Below are 17969 nucleotides of genomic sequence, written 5' to 3' on the forward strand. Positions count from 1 at the left end.
CAGCTCGTGAACCAAGAATGGTGAGATCATGATCTGAACCGAGACCAAGAGTCAGTCACCTAACTTTAACTGAGCTACCTAAGCGCCCCTCTGGATCAGAATTTGAATAATTTTATAGATCTGGTTCTGAGTTCTCTTTGAGTGATTGGTTGGTTGGTTGATTAAAAGATTTTATTTTGTAAGTAGTCTCTCACCCAACATAGGGCTCGAAATTACAGCTTGAGATCAAGAGTTAAGATGCTCTACCCACTGAGCCAGCCAGGCACCACCCAAGTTGTGTTTTGCTCTCTTTTGGAAACTGAAGTGGATTGGTCTGTTTCACTGCTATTTCCAGGGCCTGGAGTAATTGCATATATTTAAATATTTGTTGATAAGGGGTCTGTTAGTTTTGGTCTATGGTAGGATTTTGATGTAATTTGGAGATTTCACTAGTTTCTGAATGGTGGGAACTTCAATTTGTAGCCTAGGAATCTTGTAAAATCTTTTTGTGATCTGCCAAAAACTGTTATTCTTGTTGAATGGCTCTACAACCATTGGTTGGATAAAAATGAATCCTAGTAACCAGATTCTGTTTTGTTCTAGTGGCAGGGATTATACTCTTGGTATAAAAATACAACCTAAAAATAATTGGTGATACTGAAAAATTCTTTAAAAATAATGCAATATGTTGAGACTTACAAAAACATTTCAGTTTATGTAGAAAAACCACTTTGAAAGTTGGAATTGTTAAACTTCAACCGGTCAGTTTGCATATAGAAGTACAGAGAAATAAAGATAAGTGCAGTTAATGCTTAAATAGCTTAGTCATTTGTAACATATTGCCAGTTGTCAAGTATAGTTTAACGTGTACATTTATATTTAAAGAGTATTTGAGGGGTGCCTGAGTGGCTTAGTCTGTTAAGCCTCTGACTCTTGATTTCAGCTCAGGTCATGATCTTATTGTTTGTGGGATTGAGCACTTCAGGCTCTGCGCTGGCACCGCTGAGCCTGCTTGGGATTCTTTCTCTCTGCTCCTCCCCTGTGCACGCAGTCTGTCTGTCTGTCTCTCTCTCTCTCAAGATAATTAATTAAAAGAAAATAAACGGGCACTTGGGTGGCTCAGTTGGTTTAGTGTCCGACTTCGGCGCAGTTCATGATCTCACAGTTTGTGGGGTTGAGCCCTGCTTTGGGCTTTGTGCTGACAGTGTGGAGCCTGCTTCAGATTCTCTGTCTCCCTCTCTGCCACTCCCCCCTGCCCCCCAAATAAATAAACCTTAAAAAAAAGGTTGACTTTGAAACACTTAACAGTGGAAACTGCTTTTTGTTAAATAATTTTTCCCTTGTTAAGTTTCCTATGCCACATCTTACTGGCTCAACATATTGTTTTGGCCTTATGAAATGTCCAATAAAATTTAGAGCTCAGCTACATACAGTATCATGGCCCCTTGGGGTCCCTGATACAGCTATTTTTCTGTTCTTTTTTGGTTTCATTTTTGCTTTTAAAGCATCTGCCTTTTTAGTTTTAACTTTATAAGCTATTTCAACTTGATGTTTTGGAAATAGGTTATAAAATATATAATATCTAATCATTACTGAAAAAGTGATCTGAGTAAAAAATTTAAAGTATAACTCAACTGGAAAAAAATTAGCATAGAAATTAAAATTCAGTTTTTAACTGTTACTTAATATCTGAATATCTAGAATTATTTCAGATTTCAACTAAACTTTATGAACTATGAACTTTGTGTTCTTTTCTTTCTCAATTCTAAACTTTTTCAGGTGGAGCAGGAGGCAAAGGTGTCTGGGGTACACCTGGACAGGTATATGATGTGGAGGAGGTGGATGTGAAAGATCCTAACTATGATGATGACCAGGTATCAGTGTTTTACTTCCTTTTTAAAATCCATGTTTAAAATGCTTATAAATTTTTCACCTTCATGTTTGTAGTTTACTCATACGTTTGTCAGGTCCTACGTTCCATATCTATACTCTGTGCCTGTCAATCATATATATATGATTTGTAGCATGTGTGTATATATGTGTGTGTATATATATAATGTGTGTGTATACATATGTGTAACACATACGTGTGTATACACACACATTAGTATCTATATGTAAATCATACATATACTCAGTACTCTCAGACTGTTAGGTAAATTTTGGATTAGGAAACCAAATTAATTGATAGTGATAAATTTTCCCTTCATTTCTAAAGTGAGTCAAAAGTAGGTCTTTACAGATTCACTTAGGATTATCAAGCTGGTTATTTTTCAGTAAATTCTGTTGAGTTAATATAATTTCTATAGTAATGAAAATCGAGAAAAATAGATATTATTTTGAATATCATAAAAGAGTTAATAGGTATTAGGTTCCTTTTAAATATTACTGTTTAGGATGATAACCTTATGGTACATTTTATTTTGGGAACATAAATGTCTTCAATATGAGAATGTAAGTTTTGTTTTTCTTCCTTATGCTGTGCCTTTTATTCCCATGACTTACTCATTCCATAACTGGAAGCATGTATTTCCCACTCCCCTTCATCAATCTTGCCCCTCCTCTCTGGCAACTGTCAGTTTGTGTTTGCAGGTCTGATTTATTTTGTTTGTTTATTTATTTACTTTTTTAGATTCCACATATGAGTGAAATCATATGATATTTGTCTTTCTCAGTCTTATTTCACTTAGGTCCATTGATGAGAATGTAAGTTTTTAATAGATTTTATAATGAACATATACATATATTTTATTTTTATTTTTTTAAAAACTTAATTTCTAAGTAATCTCTACACCCACCATGGGGCTTAAATGTACAGCCCCCAAGATCAAGAGTTGCACACTCCGTCGACTGAGCCAGCCAAGAGCTCCTATATATTTATATTTTTAATGGAAAATGTGTAGCTTACAAAAGTAGAATAGTATAATGAAACTGCTTGTACTCCTCTCCCAGCTTTACTGACTTCAATAATTAATAATTCATAGGCAGTCTTATTTTATACTGTACCTCTGTTTACTCTTCCTCTTATATCCCTCCTGCATGCACCACTCCCACCCCCCCGTGCTCTGGATTATTTTGAAACAAATCCCAGACGTTATGATATCTTTTCTAAAGAACTGTCTTTGCATGGTGATAAAAATTTTAGATAGGAAATTATCAGGGCATATGATAGATTGTTTTTATTGCATATTATTTGTATATACTTGTTTGTTTTAGCTAATTGTTGGACATGGAAATATTTTTTTTTTAAGTTCATTTATTTATTTTGAGAGAGAGAGGGAGAGTGACAGAGCTGTCAAGGCAGAGCCTGCAGTGGGGCTTGAACTCACGAACCGCGAGATAAATAACGACTGAACTGAAATCAAGTCAGATGCTTAACCAACTGAGCCACCCAGGTGCCCCTATATATCCTAATCTTAACATACAGTCTTTCAAGTGAGACTAAAACTAGTCACAAGTTGCACATAAACATTTCTGGCCTTTTTCCAGAGGAGAAGGGAGATAGAAAATTAATAGACATGAATTTCCTTGTTTTTTGAAATTTCTGTTGAATAATGCTTTTTCTTAGAGATTTTTTAGTCACTACAGCATTGATTCTTGTTACAAAGACTTTTATTATAATATTAATCATGAAATCTTTGGTTCCTTCATTTTTTTTTTTTAAAGTGAAGTTTTAATGAAAACAGTAGGTATGATAGGAAGTCATCTAAAGCTTCTTGGTCACTGAAGGACTGGTATTATGAGAGGTAAAAAAAAAAAATTAACAAGATATGGGGGGTTGGGAGCAAGTCATATTTGCTGTCGTTAGTAGTTCTAAACTGTTAGTTTTATTCATAGATTTGTAAAAAAAAAAAAAAATGACATGGATTCTATTTTAGTATCAGTGTTCAAAGCATGTAGCACATCTTTTTCTTGTCCTGAATGAGGATGGAATATAAAATTCGTTGGGATATACAGTTAGAACATAAAAGTATTTATTTATAGTGTGTATGTGAACAGAGGAAGGGCAGAGGGAGAGGGGGAGGGAGAGAGAGAGAAAGAGAGAGAGGGAGAGAGAGGGAGAGTCATAGGCAGGCTCCGTGCCCAGCACAGAGCCCGTTTTGTGGCTTGATCTCACCACCGTGAGGTCATGACCTGTGCCGAAATCAAGTTGGACACTTACCTGACTGAGCCACCCAGGGGCCCTGGAATATAAAATTATAAACCAAATTTCATTTTATTTAGCATTTTATTCATTAATTTGTAATTTTTTCTCCTTCCCTTCCTAGGAAAACTGTGTTTATGAAACTGTAGTTTTGCCTTTGGATGAAACAGCATTTGAGAAGACTTTAACACCAATCATACAGGAATATTTTGAGCACGGAGATACTAATGAAGTTGCGGTAGGTTTAAAATTGCATGTATAATTTACTTAACATAGAAAAAACATTATTAAAAGCAAAACATCATATCCGAAATTATCCTTGATCACTGAATAAGTTTTAATAAGCATTTTCTTTTACGTAAATGAATTTCTAAGAAATGAAGTAAAATATCCTTAACTTAGTTCTTTCCTACTTGTGATGAAGGCTATATGCCATTCCCTACCTGAAAAACGGCACAACAATATTTTAACAATTTTTGTAATTATATATTTTTGTAATTGATAGTGTATAAAATATGATATAATTTCAGGCATCTATGAACCTTCTCAAACCTCTTCAGGAATCTCAGTTAAAAATGCCTGATTTAGGGGTTCCTGGGTGGCTCAGTCGGTTGGGCATCCAACTTCGGCTCAGGTCATGATCTCGCGGTCCGTGAGTTCGAGCCCCGCATCGGGCTCTGGGCTGACAGCTCAGAGCCTGGAGCCTGTTTTGGATTCTGTGTCTCCCTCTCTCTCTGACCCTCCCCTGCTCATGCTCTGTCTCTCTGTCTCAAAAATAAATGTTAAAAAAAAAAATTTTTTTTTTTAATGCCTGATGTCGTTCTATTTTTTTTGCCATTCATTTCAATGCTCAGGATTAAGATAAAATTTATCTTTGTACTCTGTCCAAAAGAAAGAGAACACAAAGATCTGAAAAAGAATGTATACAGAAACTAAGAGAACAAATGCTTTTTTGAAATGTAATTTGCGTGGGAACATTTCCTGTGTTATGAATTGTTCATAAAATAAATCTAAAAGGGTAAAATAAAATTACCTAACTAGGATTACTGACTTAAAGTACTAAAATTGCAGGTCTTTAGGGGATCCTGGGTGGCTCAGTTGGCTGAGCAACCAACTCTTGGTTTCAGCTCAGATCATGATCTTATGGGTTTGTGGGTTCAAGCGCCGTGTCTGGCTTTGCGCTGCTGGTGCGGACCTGCTTGGGATTCTCTGTCTCCGCCTCTCCCCCATTCATCATGCGTTCTGTCTCTCTCTCTCTCTCTCTCTCTCTTTTCTCTCAAAAATAAGTAAACTTTAAAATTGTAACTCCTTAAAAGGCTTTTTAATTTATACTCTTTTACTTCAGACTGAGCTTTCTTGGTTTGTCTAATACCATGAGGTCTGATATCCTTATATTTGTAGAATTTGAATATAAAACCAATATTTGTTCAGTGCATACCATGTGGAGGAATTTGTAATAGGTGATTCCTGCTCTTTTGAAGCGCAGTCAGGTGAGGAAAGAGATATATAAATAGATATTAAAATATCATGTGAAGCCTTGTATTGCAGAGAAAGACTTTAAATCCTATAAGGACAGGGACTATTGGAATCCTATGTACCTAGCCTGGGGACTAGTGGTCTACTATGTATTTATTAACTGAGTAGTATTATGAACAGAATACTATGGAAGCATAAAATGAAGTGTGTTAGAGATGATTCTGAACTATGTAAGGATAATTAGAAGTTTGCCAGGGTAAGACGGTTGAAGAGACTTTTCCAGAAAGAAGTATCATGTTTAAAGGCAGTGAGTGAGTTGTTCAAGCATAGTCCAGGAAGTTGAAATCGAGTGGAAGAGACTGCTCACAAGGACACCAGTTAGGTGGCTGTGAAAATAGTTCTGGCACTCTTTTAGTAGTATAACATGACTTAAACACTCTGAGAAAACTGTAAAAGGAAGGCACTTTAAATAACTGAGTTAGAATTTAGCCTCTAGGGTCATACTGCCTATATCCCACTTTCAACTTGGCCACTCCAGCTATATGTCCTCAGCAGATACTTAATTTTTCATTGCTTTGGGTATGATGGATATGATGATGACATCTCCCTGAAAAGGTGGTTTTGAGTCTTAAATAAGATAATAGAAACTAAAATGCCTGTTACAATGCTTGACACATTATATACAGTAGTATTAGCAGCTGCTATTATTATTTTTAATAGGAAATTTTAACTGAATCCCAGCATTTGAAGCAATAATTCCACTTAAAAACGATGGTTTAAGAACTTTTATGGATACCTGACTGGCTCAGTCGGAAGAGCATGTGACTCTTAATCACCAGGTCATGAGTCTGAGCTCCACATTGGGTCTAGAGATTACTTAAATAAACAAACTTTAAAAAAAAAAGAGGGGGGGCACCTGGATGGCTCAGTGGTTGAGTGTCTGAGTTTGGCTCAGGTCATGATCTCGTGGTTTATGAGTTGGAGCTCCATATCGGGCTCGCTGCTGTCAGCCCAGAGCCCGCTTCAGATCCTCTGTCCCCCTCTCTCTGCCCTCCCCTGCTTTCATGTGCCAAATGCTTTCTCTCAAAAATAAACATTAAAAAAAAAAAAAGATCTCCTTTAAGCTTAATGTGAACAGTATAAACTTTAGTGCAAAGAGAAAACTTTGAAAAGCAGAGTATAAACAGCTTATGATAATGTAAAATGAATCTCTCCACAAATATTCATAAAAGAATATTCCTAGAAATTAGGGGTGCCTGGCTTGCTCAGTTGGAAGGGTATGCGACTCTTGATCTTGGGTTCGCGAGTTTGAGTTCCACATTGGGTGTAGAGATTACTTAAATAAAAAGAAATTAAAAAAAATTATAAGGACAGGGTTAGTTAATTCCTAACACAAACTTAGCAATATATAGTTTCATACTGTTTTAGGTGTGATTCACATTCTTGAGTTTAGTGATGTTTAGATAGTTAAAGCTTGACAAAGTGGATCAATATCTAATTTATATGCACAGAAAGATGAATTTATCCTTTCCTACAAAATTGACTGCTTTTCTGATTATTTCCAAAGGGGAAGAGGTAAGGATCTATGGATAAAATCTTGATTTTTCAAAATTAAAATCATATTGAACTAAAGGTAGTGACATACTTTTTAACTTTTTTTTTTTTTTTTTTTGAATAGGAAATGCTAAGAGATTTAAATCTTGGTGAAATGAAAAGTGGAGTACCAGTGTTGGCAGTTTCCTTGGCATTGGAGGGAAAGGCTAGTCATAGAGAAATGACATCTAAGCTTCTTTCTGACCTGTGTGGGACAGTAATGAGCACAAATGATGTAGAAAAATCATTTGACAAATTATTGAAAGATCTACCTGAATTGGCATTGGATACTCCTAGAGCACCACAGGTTTGTATGATTCTTTTTATTTGTTCTCTCCTTCCCCTTTCCCCACTACACTTCCAATTATAGAAATAATACATGCTTCTAAGAAACTTTAGTAGATAAAATGGGACAAAAAGACCCATATTTTTTACCATACAAAAATAGCCCTCTGACATTTTAGCATATTTTTGTCTAGCTGTTTTTCTTTTTCAAATATAGTTTTCATCATACTGTAATTTTATATCCTGCTTTTCCACCCATGCTCTGTATAGTTTGTAGGTCTTTTGTTTTTTGTTTTGTTTTTTTGCTGCTTGTATATTCTCTATTATATGTGGTTAAGCTGTTGTATGATCTAGGATTTAAAAAATATGTAGATTGTTATAATTGAAGATTGAATTGGCTTGACTGATGTTTATTATAAAAATAATCATAAATAAGTCTGTTCCCCTTTGTAGCTTTGTGGGAAAATTATTAGAAAATTTATGATTTATGTTTCTGTTTAGATTCTGATCTCAAAGCCTTATGTATTTATTAGATTCAATACATGCTGATAGTATAATGTGACTTTCTGATTTGAAATTAAAAATGTGTGAAATTGTTTCTGTTTACTTGACCAGAGTTTTAAGTCAAGGTAGGAGCACTTGGGGCACCTGGGTGGCTCAGTCCATTAAGCATCTGAATCTTGATACGGGCTGAAGTCATGATCTCACGGTTTGTGGGATTGAGCCTGCATCAGGCTCTGCACTGACAGCTTGGAGACGGCTTGGGATTCTCTATCTCCTTCTTCTCTGTCCTCCCCACTCCCCCCCCCCCAAATAAATAAATAGACATTAAAAAATTTTAAAAAGGCAGGAGCACTTAAACATTAATTTAGGAATATATATATAAGTTAATTCCTAAATGCTGTTTCTTTTCTATGCCAGACAGTAGTCTGGTAAGGTATTGAGCTATGATTCAAACGTGGACTTTTTTTTTCTTTTTATACCAGGAAACTGGTATAAAACTACTCATATGTTAAAAAAAATGATTACGTAAGTTCATATTATAGAATTTCTGAAAAATAAAGTCAAAATGAAGAAAAGCCAGCAGAAATAACCAGTGTTAACTGTTAAACATTTTGGTGTTAAATCTCTTTTACTTTCTGTGGATGTTTATCAGTGTATGGTTTTTGTATATCCTTGCATTTTTGTTTTAATAAGAAATGGAATTATACTGTATGTGCTGTTTTGTAAACTTGATTTTTCTTACACTATAAAAAGTAGTAAATGTATTTCCTAATGACCCCATAATGACCCCCATTGTATGTATCATGTAACCACACCTTTATTGTTGGACACTGAAGTTGTTTCCAGTTTTTATAAGAAATAATGTTATGCATAGGTTCGTCTGGCAAGCTTAGTCGGTGGAGCATGTGACACTTGGTCTGGGGGTCATGGGTTTGAGCCCCACACTGGGTATGGAGCCTACTTTAAAAACAAAACAAAACAAAACAAAATAACGCTATGAATATACTTTCAGATAGAAATTTCTACACAGTGTTTTCTCCATACAATAAATTCCTTTAATCAGACAGTTTTTGAGAAAACCTAGTCCCATTTTTTTTTTTTTTTAATTTCCAGAAGAGAGTTTTCTCTTAAATTTAGGTCACTGGCTTAACAAGCGTTTTTGATTATGTACTGTGTTTCAGGCAGTGTGCAAGGTGTTGGGGGATTCAGTAGTGAGCAAAACTGATATGTGTCCTTCCCACCCCCCATGGGTAGTTACCTTGGAGGTTAAGATGTGGGAATGTATGTCAAACATAACTAGCAGGTGCTAGATAGACGTTTGAGTTTCCAACATGTCTTAGTTATTGATTCTGTAGTCCAGCCAGTCTTTATCATTTATGTATTAGAAATTGTGTCCTATAGAGTTTCATTTTAGATTTTTTTATACAGCTTTTTTTTTTTTTTTTTTGTAGTTGGTTGGCCAGTTTATTGCTAGAGCTGTTGGAGATGGAATTTTGTGTAATACCTATATTGATAGTTACAAAGGAACTGTAGACTGTGTACAGGCTAGGTAAGTAAATTAATTTTCCTACTTAGAATTTCAAAATTGGGGAAAATTCTACAGCATTTTATTGAAATGATATTTGAATTAATCAGACATTGTGGACATCTATTTGTGATTTGTGTATATTCTCCACTGTTAAAAAAATTGAGAGATTGTTGACATGATGTAATAGGAAGAGGACAGTACTGTAATGTAGAAGTTTGGGATTTTAACTAAGCCATTAGCTACCTTTATGTCAAGCCGCTCTTCTCTGGGCCTCAGTTTTCTTACTTATAAAAATGAAGGGTTTGACTGAGAATGTTTCTTTAAGCTCCGTTCAGGTTTTCACATTCTGTAATTATTTAATATTCTAAGAAGATGGACAGTATTAACAAAGGAGCCCCATTTTCAATTTTATTTTATATTTATCTGCTACAGAAATATTAGGAAATAATGTTTTCACTCTTGTTCTTTGTTATAATTAATTTTAAGCTAAATGTGATATTTGGGAATCATGCCGTATGGTTTTTTGTAACTTCCTGGAAACTTAAATTTAGTCAGTGCCATGTCTTAGATTTGCTCAGGTGTAGATGTTAACTTAAATTTCTAAGACTACTTCAGGTCAGAATGGAATGGTTGCCCTGGTGGGAAGGTGCAGAACTATGTAAAAGTTAAGTTTTATGTGACATGTTTCCACTCAGTGTAGATCAATTATTTTGTAATAAAGTTAGATTTTGAATTTTAGATTGATTTTAGGTTACGTGAAAGCTTTTAGGTCAACCTGAAGCATTTCTAAGTTGTCAAAATTATTATTATTGTTATTATTTCTGGTAGAGCTGCTCTGGACAAGGCTACTGTGCTTCTGAGTATGTCTAAAGGTGGAAAGCGCAAAGACAGTGTGTGGGGCTCTGGAGGTGGGCAGCAGTCTGTTAACCACCTTGTTAAAGAGGTAACTACTGGGTATTGTCTTTAACTTAATATACATGTATTCCTCAGGGGAAGTAAACTATGCCCTCTAGCTGGTATTTTTGTGGATAAAAATTAAGTTCTGTCTTAAAGCTATAAATGGAAAATTGGATAATCTTTGTGTATTTGGCTTTATTCCCTGGTGCTATAAATTATACAATAATTATATAATTATTATTAAATTTTTATGGCTTCCCTGACTAAAAAAAAAGACTGTGTTAAATTAAAAGGGCTCTCATAAGAATGCTGTATTTGAACCTGAGAGGAATGCCTGAAGTATTTTCTTGTAGTAGTAGTTAAAATTTTTCAAATACTGTCAACATAAGACTTTCTATTTTGTAGTTATTCAATAAATACATTTAAAAAAATTTTTATAGAGAAAGAGTATGAGACAGGGAGGAGGGCAGTGGGGCAGGGGGAGAGAAAGAATCTTAAGCAGACTCTCTGCTCATCATAGAGCCCAATGCAGGGCTCGATCCACGACGCTAGGATCACATTCTGAGCCGAAATCAAGAGTCAGATGCTCATCCTACTGAGCCACCCAGGCACCCTAGTAACTACATTTTTATATGAGCAATTCGAAACTGGATACTCTTAGATCATAAGTTAGGAATTATGAACACTAGAGTAGATCAGAGTGGTCGATTTTTGTAAGGAAGTTCACTACTTGTGTGCATGCTTTAAAGTAATTGATTTATTTCATTAAAACGCCAGATTTATTCTCTATGGATTTTTTTTTCTGGCAGTAATGTTCTATAACAAGAAACCAGAAAAAGTACTTAATATTACTTGCAGATTATTAAGAAAATTAGAAGTCTTACAGTCCATGTACTTCTGACTTTTGAGTATAATCTTTTCATGTGACTATAGTTTTGATACTTAATAAATCTTTTAATGATATGTGTACCTAGTTTGAGCGTTAAGGAGCTAAACTATAGATTTTTGACCAGTTTGCTTTTATATATCTTAGGATAGATAATGTCATGATTATAGTATCTGTTTTCAAAAAAAAATTTCATGTGGTTAGGAAGATTGAGGTATAAAAACAGTCAAGATAATGGCATTTTGGCAAGAAAATGATATAAAATGCATCTAGATGGGAAAGGAAGAAGTAAAACTATCTCTATTCCCAGATGACATGATCTGTATACAGGAAATCTTAATGAATCCACAAAAAACAAAAAAACCCCAAACTGTCAACTAATAAATGAATCCAGCAAGATTATAGGATATAAGATTAATATACAGTATTCAATTCTACTTCTGTACACTAGCAATGAATGATACGAAATTAGGAAAACAATTGCATTTACAATAGAATAAAAAATATCAAAATACTTAGGACGAAATTTAGCAAAAGAAGTGCAACTCTTATACACCAAAACTGCAAAACATTGTTGAAATAAATTAAAACTTAAAATAGATATCCAGATATCCTATGTTTATGGATTGGAAGACTTAATATTGTTAAGATGATAACACTTAGGGTGCTTGCCTGGCTCAGTTGGAGGAGCTGCAACTCTTGATCTCAGGGTCGTGAGTTTGAGCCCAAGTTAGGTGTAGAGATTACTAAAAAAATAATAAACTTAAAAAAAATGATGGTAATATTCCCCCAAAATTATTATTTTGAGAAAGTGCCAAACTGTTTTATGTGAATTATCTCAACGAAAAAATAGTCAAGATAGAAATGGAAATAAAACTACCAATATGAGTTGACATTATTTGGGTATTCATTTATTTTTACATGGAAGGATGAGTTGGACAAAGAGGACTTTTAGAAATGTATATGTATGTATTTATAATTTATTATTCTCAAAAAATGCATGGAGCCTGATGGGAAACATTGAAATACTTCAAGTTCTATAACAAAGTTAAAAAACTGTTAAGTGATATAATTTAAATAATAAATTTATTAATTTACAATTATAAAGTAAAAACACTTTATTCAAATGCCATGCTTTAAATATGTACTTTTTTTTTTTAATGTTTATTTTATTTCTGAGAGACAGAGCACGAGGAGGGGAGGGGTAGAGAGAGAGGGAGACAGAGAATCTGAAGCAGTCTCCAGGCTCTGAGCTGTCAGCACAGAGCCCGATGCAGGGTTTGAACCCACGAACTGTGAGATCATGACCTGAGCAGAAATCAGTCGTTTAACTGACTGAGCCACCCAGGCGCCCCTAAGTATTTACTTTTCTAAAGCATGATAATAGATATTATTCAGTATGTATCAGTATCATCGGTATGTATTCTATTGATCAAATTTTACCCTTTATTAAATATATTGCAGAAGTTGGAAGTCAAAGATACTTAAATGAGATTATTTAATTAAGTGAGCCAACATTCATTGAGTGTCCACTAGGTGCAAAGGTGATCTTAACAGGCCATGTATAGGGAAGAACATTCTTGTTTGAAGTTCTTGTGCTGGAAAACTTTCCTCCTTTTCTCTGGAGCCATAGATGTTACTGTATTTGAATAAGAAAGTCAAGACTTGCCTCTTTAGTTACAACTAGAAACTGAATTCCAGATGAACATCTTAGATAATAGGTTTCAAATCCTATTTGAAGAGAAAAGAGAAGCTGTATGGATATTTTTGCCCTGTCTAGTAAAGCTCTATTATCATCATTTTTTGGCTTCCAGTGACTATTAAGGTCATCCTGATGGAAGTGAAAGTGTGTGACACTGTAAAAATATATTTTGAGACTTTCAGCCAGTGCCCTCTAGTGGTCTTTAAAATCCCTTGTTTTACAGTGAGCATTGAAGTATTATGGTCACAACTGAGATTAAGTCTAGTCATAGATCTCAGTGATTATTAAGGCACACTGAAGCACTGCATTTTCTTTATAATTATCAGCCATGTAAAAATTGGGGATTTACTTTTTAATTATGAAAAAAATTTTGTTATGATAGTGTTGTGTCAAGTCTGTATGTTCTTACACAGCTGTTGGTGACCTGCTATTTGAGAGTAAGTAAATCCTATAGGCAGAAAGCACAGTTTAAAAAAAAAAAATTAGGAATTCTAATACATCTAAATTTTTAAATTTAATAGATTGATATGCTGCTGAAAGAGTATTTACTCTCTGGAGATATATCTGAAGCTGAACATTGCCTTAAGGAACTGGAAGTACCTCATTTTCACCATGAGCTTGTATATGAAGTAAGATTACTTTGACATTCCAAAGAGAGTTATTATTAAGTATTCCTTTTTGCACCACAGTGACTTAATGGTTCTTTAATAGTGTACATCTATTTTTATTCTTTTAAAAAATTTCAATGTTAAGGGAGCAAGTTGTTTTTAAATTTTTATAATGATTATAATTACATATAAGACAAAAGGGATCTGATACATTTTAGGAGCAGTTTCTTATATAAATTTAAATGACCAAAAATTCATTCATTTATTCATTCATTCAATTTTTAGGCTATTGTAATGGTTTTAGAGTCAACTGGAGAAAGTGCATTTAAGATGATTTTGAATTTATTAAAATCTCTTTGGAAATCTTCTACCATTACTCTAGACCAAATGAAAAGAGTAAGTATAACATTATTTTGAACAATTTTTAGGCTTCTACCTTAAATGTATAATAATTGAATACATATTATGAATTGTCAATGAAATATTCTTTTAGGTATGTTAAATAGTATTGTGCCTATAGTTTTTTTTTTTTTAATGGTCGTGATTATGTTTGATTTCTTGTAAAGTAACACTTCATTGAGTTTTTTTCCTGTCTTTTTTAAAGATGTGATTGTTCTTCCTCAAGAGTTCTATTTTTAAGATATGATAGTTTTTATTTTGTATCTAGAGACAAACATGAACATGATCTTCTAACAAATATTCTTTAAAGTATTTAATTTATTCCTATTTAAGATATTGGTGAGGTGCTTACTTGCCTTATATTTTAAAAAGTGTACTAAATGTATACAGATGAAGAAATGTGTCCAGTGTCTGATGTCCACCTGAACTCTTTTAAGAGAAAAATTTTAAAGAAAACATTCTATGACAAATATTGTCTATACTTTTCAAAGATCAGATCTGACTTCAGTCTAATTTTATGAATGTTTTGTCTTTAAATGTCGTTTGATGACAGTGATGGGTCATATGGCATTATGTACTTTATATGGGCTAACAATTCTGTATATAATTTCATTGTTTTAGGGTTATGAGAGAATTTACAATGAAATTCCAGACATTAATTTGGATGTCCCACATTCATACTCTGTGCTTGAACGATTTGTAGAAGAATGTTTTCAGGCTGGAATAATTTCCAAACAACTCAGAGATCTTTGTCCTTCAAGGTACTTTATTTTTTCCACATAAAATATTGGCTGAGGTGCTTGGAAAGGCTAAGCTGATTTTCTGTCATTCCAGAAAAATTCTGGAATTCTGTCAGAAAAGTAATATCTCCCCTGAAGCCACTCGAGTGAAAATCATGAGTTTTGAGTTAATAGACAAACTAGGGCAAAGCTTATTTTGCCCCCTTGTAAAATTTATACAGGGCTACTTCATGAAGCCCCTTTTCACTGGAAGGAAACTAATTTTGTGTAGTAGTTCTGTGTACCAGGCTCTGTTCTAAGTAGTTGAAATATTTCAGAGTAGATATTATCACCAATGAGATGAGAAAATTAAGGTTTAAGGAGATGTAATAGAAGTTTTCTAAGTTCACACACAGTAAAGACTAAGGATGAATCCAGACCTTTTCTGGCTTCCAAGATATAGGCTATTCCTTACTCCATGTAGCTTCCTTTTATTCCTTCATAGAATGGAGAATTGAGGCTAATTGGGCCTTATCTCATTAGAAAGTATATGTGTGTGATTCTTTGGAGATACTGTATTTGTGCTACTAGGATCTAACTCTTTAGGAGTTGATGAATTTTTTTGTGGTTAAAATAAAGCTTATAATGTAAGTTTATAATAAATAGGTATAAATGTTAGTAATAGCTAAACTTGTGTATATCTGTTTTGTTTTTTTTTTAATGTTGTTTATTTCTGAGACAGAGAGCAGGGGAGGAGTAGAGAGGGAGACGGAGAATCCCAGGCAGGTTCTATGTAGTCCGCACACAGCCTGACACGGGGCATGACCTCACAAACCATGAGATCCTGACCTGAGGCTACCTGGGTGGCCTGTGTGTGTCTGTTTTATGTAAATTTTAACTTTTTGTAATTTTTAAACTGAAAAAATTGCAAAGCTTTGTCTATTTTAAGTGCATTGTGAGAATTAAATCTCAGAAAAATAGTTCTTGGTAGTGTCTGTTGCTCTAGAAAGTTTAGAAGCTTTTGAGAGAAGAGGAGGAAGATACTGTTTAATGGCTTTGATAAAAATGTTTGCAAATATACATCTCCAAAATCTCTCTCTGTGCTTGGTGATGGCATCATTTATGTGCCAAGTTGTATACATCAGTAAATACTGCCAATGTTGGCAAGGGTTCTTGCTACTTACTGCTTTGTTCTGTATCTCAGTCTCTTTATATTTACAGTCTGAAGCCTGTATGTGCCAGAAAATGTAGCTGATTTCCACTTAGACTTCGTGTGAAAAGGGGTCAACACCTTGGCACTGGCTTTTTAAGTTTTTCATCCTCTGTTCAGAAGTCTAAATGGTCATTTTTATTGTGGCTTTACCCTCAAGGATCAGTTGAGGGAGATATCTAAATTTTCACTGTATGCTATAGAACCTTGACTTTTTATCCTCTATCCATTAGCCTATTTGGGTGAAGTGCACACTTGTGTGTGGTCTTGAATGCTTGTGCATGTTGGTCTAGGGTCAGAAAATGAGGACTAATCCTGGACAACTCTGTTTTCCACTTACTGCTTTAGGCTGCTGGTCAAATATTTCTCCTGGGCTGTACATAGCTACTATGTTTGGCTACATACAGCATAAGTGTGCCTACATTATAAAGCAAGACCTCTTGATTTTGATATAGCAGGAATCCCGGGGCACCTGGGTGGCTCAGTCAGTGAAGCGTCTAACTCTTGAGTTTTGCTCAGGTCATGATCACACCGTTTGTGAGATTGAGCCCCATGTTGGGCTGTGTGCTGATAGCATGAATCCCATGCTTGGGATTCTCTTTCTCTCTCAAAATAAATAAATAAACATTAAAAAAAAAAAAAAAAAAAGAAATAGCAGGAATCCTAAAATGGGGCATAGACAGGAATTAATTGGATTCTGATTTTTCCATGTTCAGGTTACGGCTTTTCTAGATTTGAGAAAAAGTTAAAACAAAATTTTTAACGTGGATATTTTCATAGGTTCTGTAGCTTTAATTTGCATAATTCCAAATCACGTTGGTGTCTCTTTGTCTCATTGTTTAGCTTTCAAATAATACTCAGAGAAGTAAATATTGAGGTTCCAAATAGCATGTTTGCCTTATATTTTAACTTTTCTTTTACATGACTCCATTTGACAATGAACTTATTCAATAATTAAGCTCTTATTTAACTAAAAACTGCTTGGATTAACATTAACAGTTCATTTGATTTGCTACCTCCTAGGATACATAGCAAGAAAAGAGTCTTTTCAAAAGGATTAGAGGCATGCTCACTTTTTTTTTTAAACAGAACCCTTCAAAACCTAATAACTAACCAAAAGAACCCAAGATGTTTGTTTGTTTGTTTGTTTGTTTATAGATAGAATTGATCTCCATTTTCATGTTTGTGTTCTTTTCATTACAGGGGCAGAAAACGTTTTGTAAGTGAAGGAGATGGAGGTCGCCTTAAACCAGAGAGCTACTGAATATAAGAACTCTTACAGTCTTAGATGTTCTAAAAAATATATCTGAATTGTAAGAGTTGTTAGCACAGGTTTTTTGTTTTGTTTTGCTTTTGAAGCACTTGTTTTGGGTACAAGGCATTTCTGAAATTTTATAAACTTACAATTTAAGGGGAATTTTTAAAGGAAGTGTTTTCTTTTTTCTTTCGTATTTTTGTTTTTTTGAGGGTGTAAAGGAGGGACAGAAGAGTAACCACTTCTTAAGTGGAATATTCTCATAAGCTACCTTTTGTAAGTGCCATGTTTATGACCTAATCATTCCAAGTTTTGCATTGATGTCTGACTGCCACTCCTTTCTTTCAAGGACAGTGTTTTTGTAGTAAAATCACTGGTTTATACAAAGCTTTATTTAGGGGGTGAAGTTAAGCTGCTAAAACCCCATGTTGGCTGCTGCTGTTGGAATACTGTGCTTTGGGAGTAAAAAAAAAAAAAAAAAAAAAAAAAAAGTTATTTCTTTGTCTTAAAGAATTTTAAGAAAATGAGTTAGTCATAAGACTTATTCATTTTTCCAGGGAACATATTGATTGGTCTCAAAGACTAGACAGTTAAATAAATGGTGGCTGGAACATCTATTTTTCTACAAAACTGGAAAAATGAACCTGGTTCTAAAAGAATGTATGACAAAATAAAACATGTGAAGCAGTGTTGATTCTTCATTGGGAGTACATTTATTTTAGGTCTTTTTAAAAACTTTTATTTTACACAGCAAATTTTAAATCCTCTAAGGGAGCATATTTGA

General features: G+C 34.1%; 1 protein-coding gene across 1 annotated transcript in view; it reads left to right on the forward strand.

The window, feature by feature from the left end:
- Positions 1–17886, forward strand: part of PDCD4 (programmed cell death 4) — a 28193-nt gene extending 10307 nt beyond the window's left edge. Inside the window, exons 4-12 of the mRNA XM_007087182.3 lie at positions 1759–1853; positions 4248–4361; positions 7278–7499; positions 9433–9530; positions 10338–10452; positions 13516–13623; positions 13888–13998; positions 14623–14762; positions 17134–17886. Of these exons, the coding sequence (XP_007087244.1) occupies positions 1759–1853; positions 4248–4361; positions 7278–7499; positions 9433–9530; positions 10338–10452; positions 13516–13623; positions 13888–13998; positions 14623–14762; positions 17134–17194 (1064 nt within the window). The 3' untranslated portion in view covers positions 17195–17886. The remainder of the gene's footprint in view (positions 1–1758; positions 1854–4247; positions 4362–7277; positions 7500–9432; positions 9531–10337; positions 10453–13515; positions 13624–13887; positions 13999–14622; positions 14763–17133) is intronic.
- Positions 17887–17969: the final 83 nt, after the last annotated feature.

Source organism: Panthera tigris, chromosome D2 (assembly GCF_018350195.1).
Source record: "Panthera tigris isolate Pti1 chromosome D2, P.tigris_Pti1_mat1.1, whole genome shotgun sequence".
NCBI classification, from domain to species: Eukaryota; Metazoa; Chordata; class Mammalia; order Carnivora; family Felidae; genus Panthera; species Panthera tigris.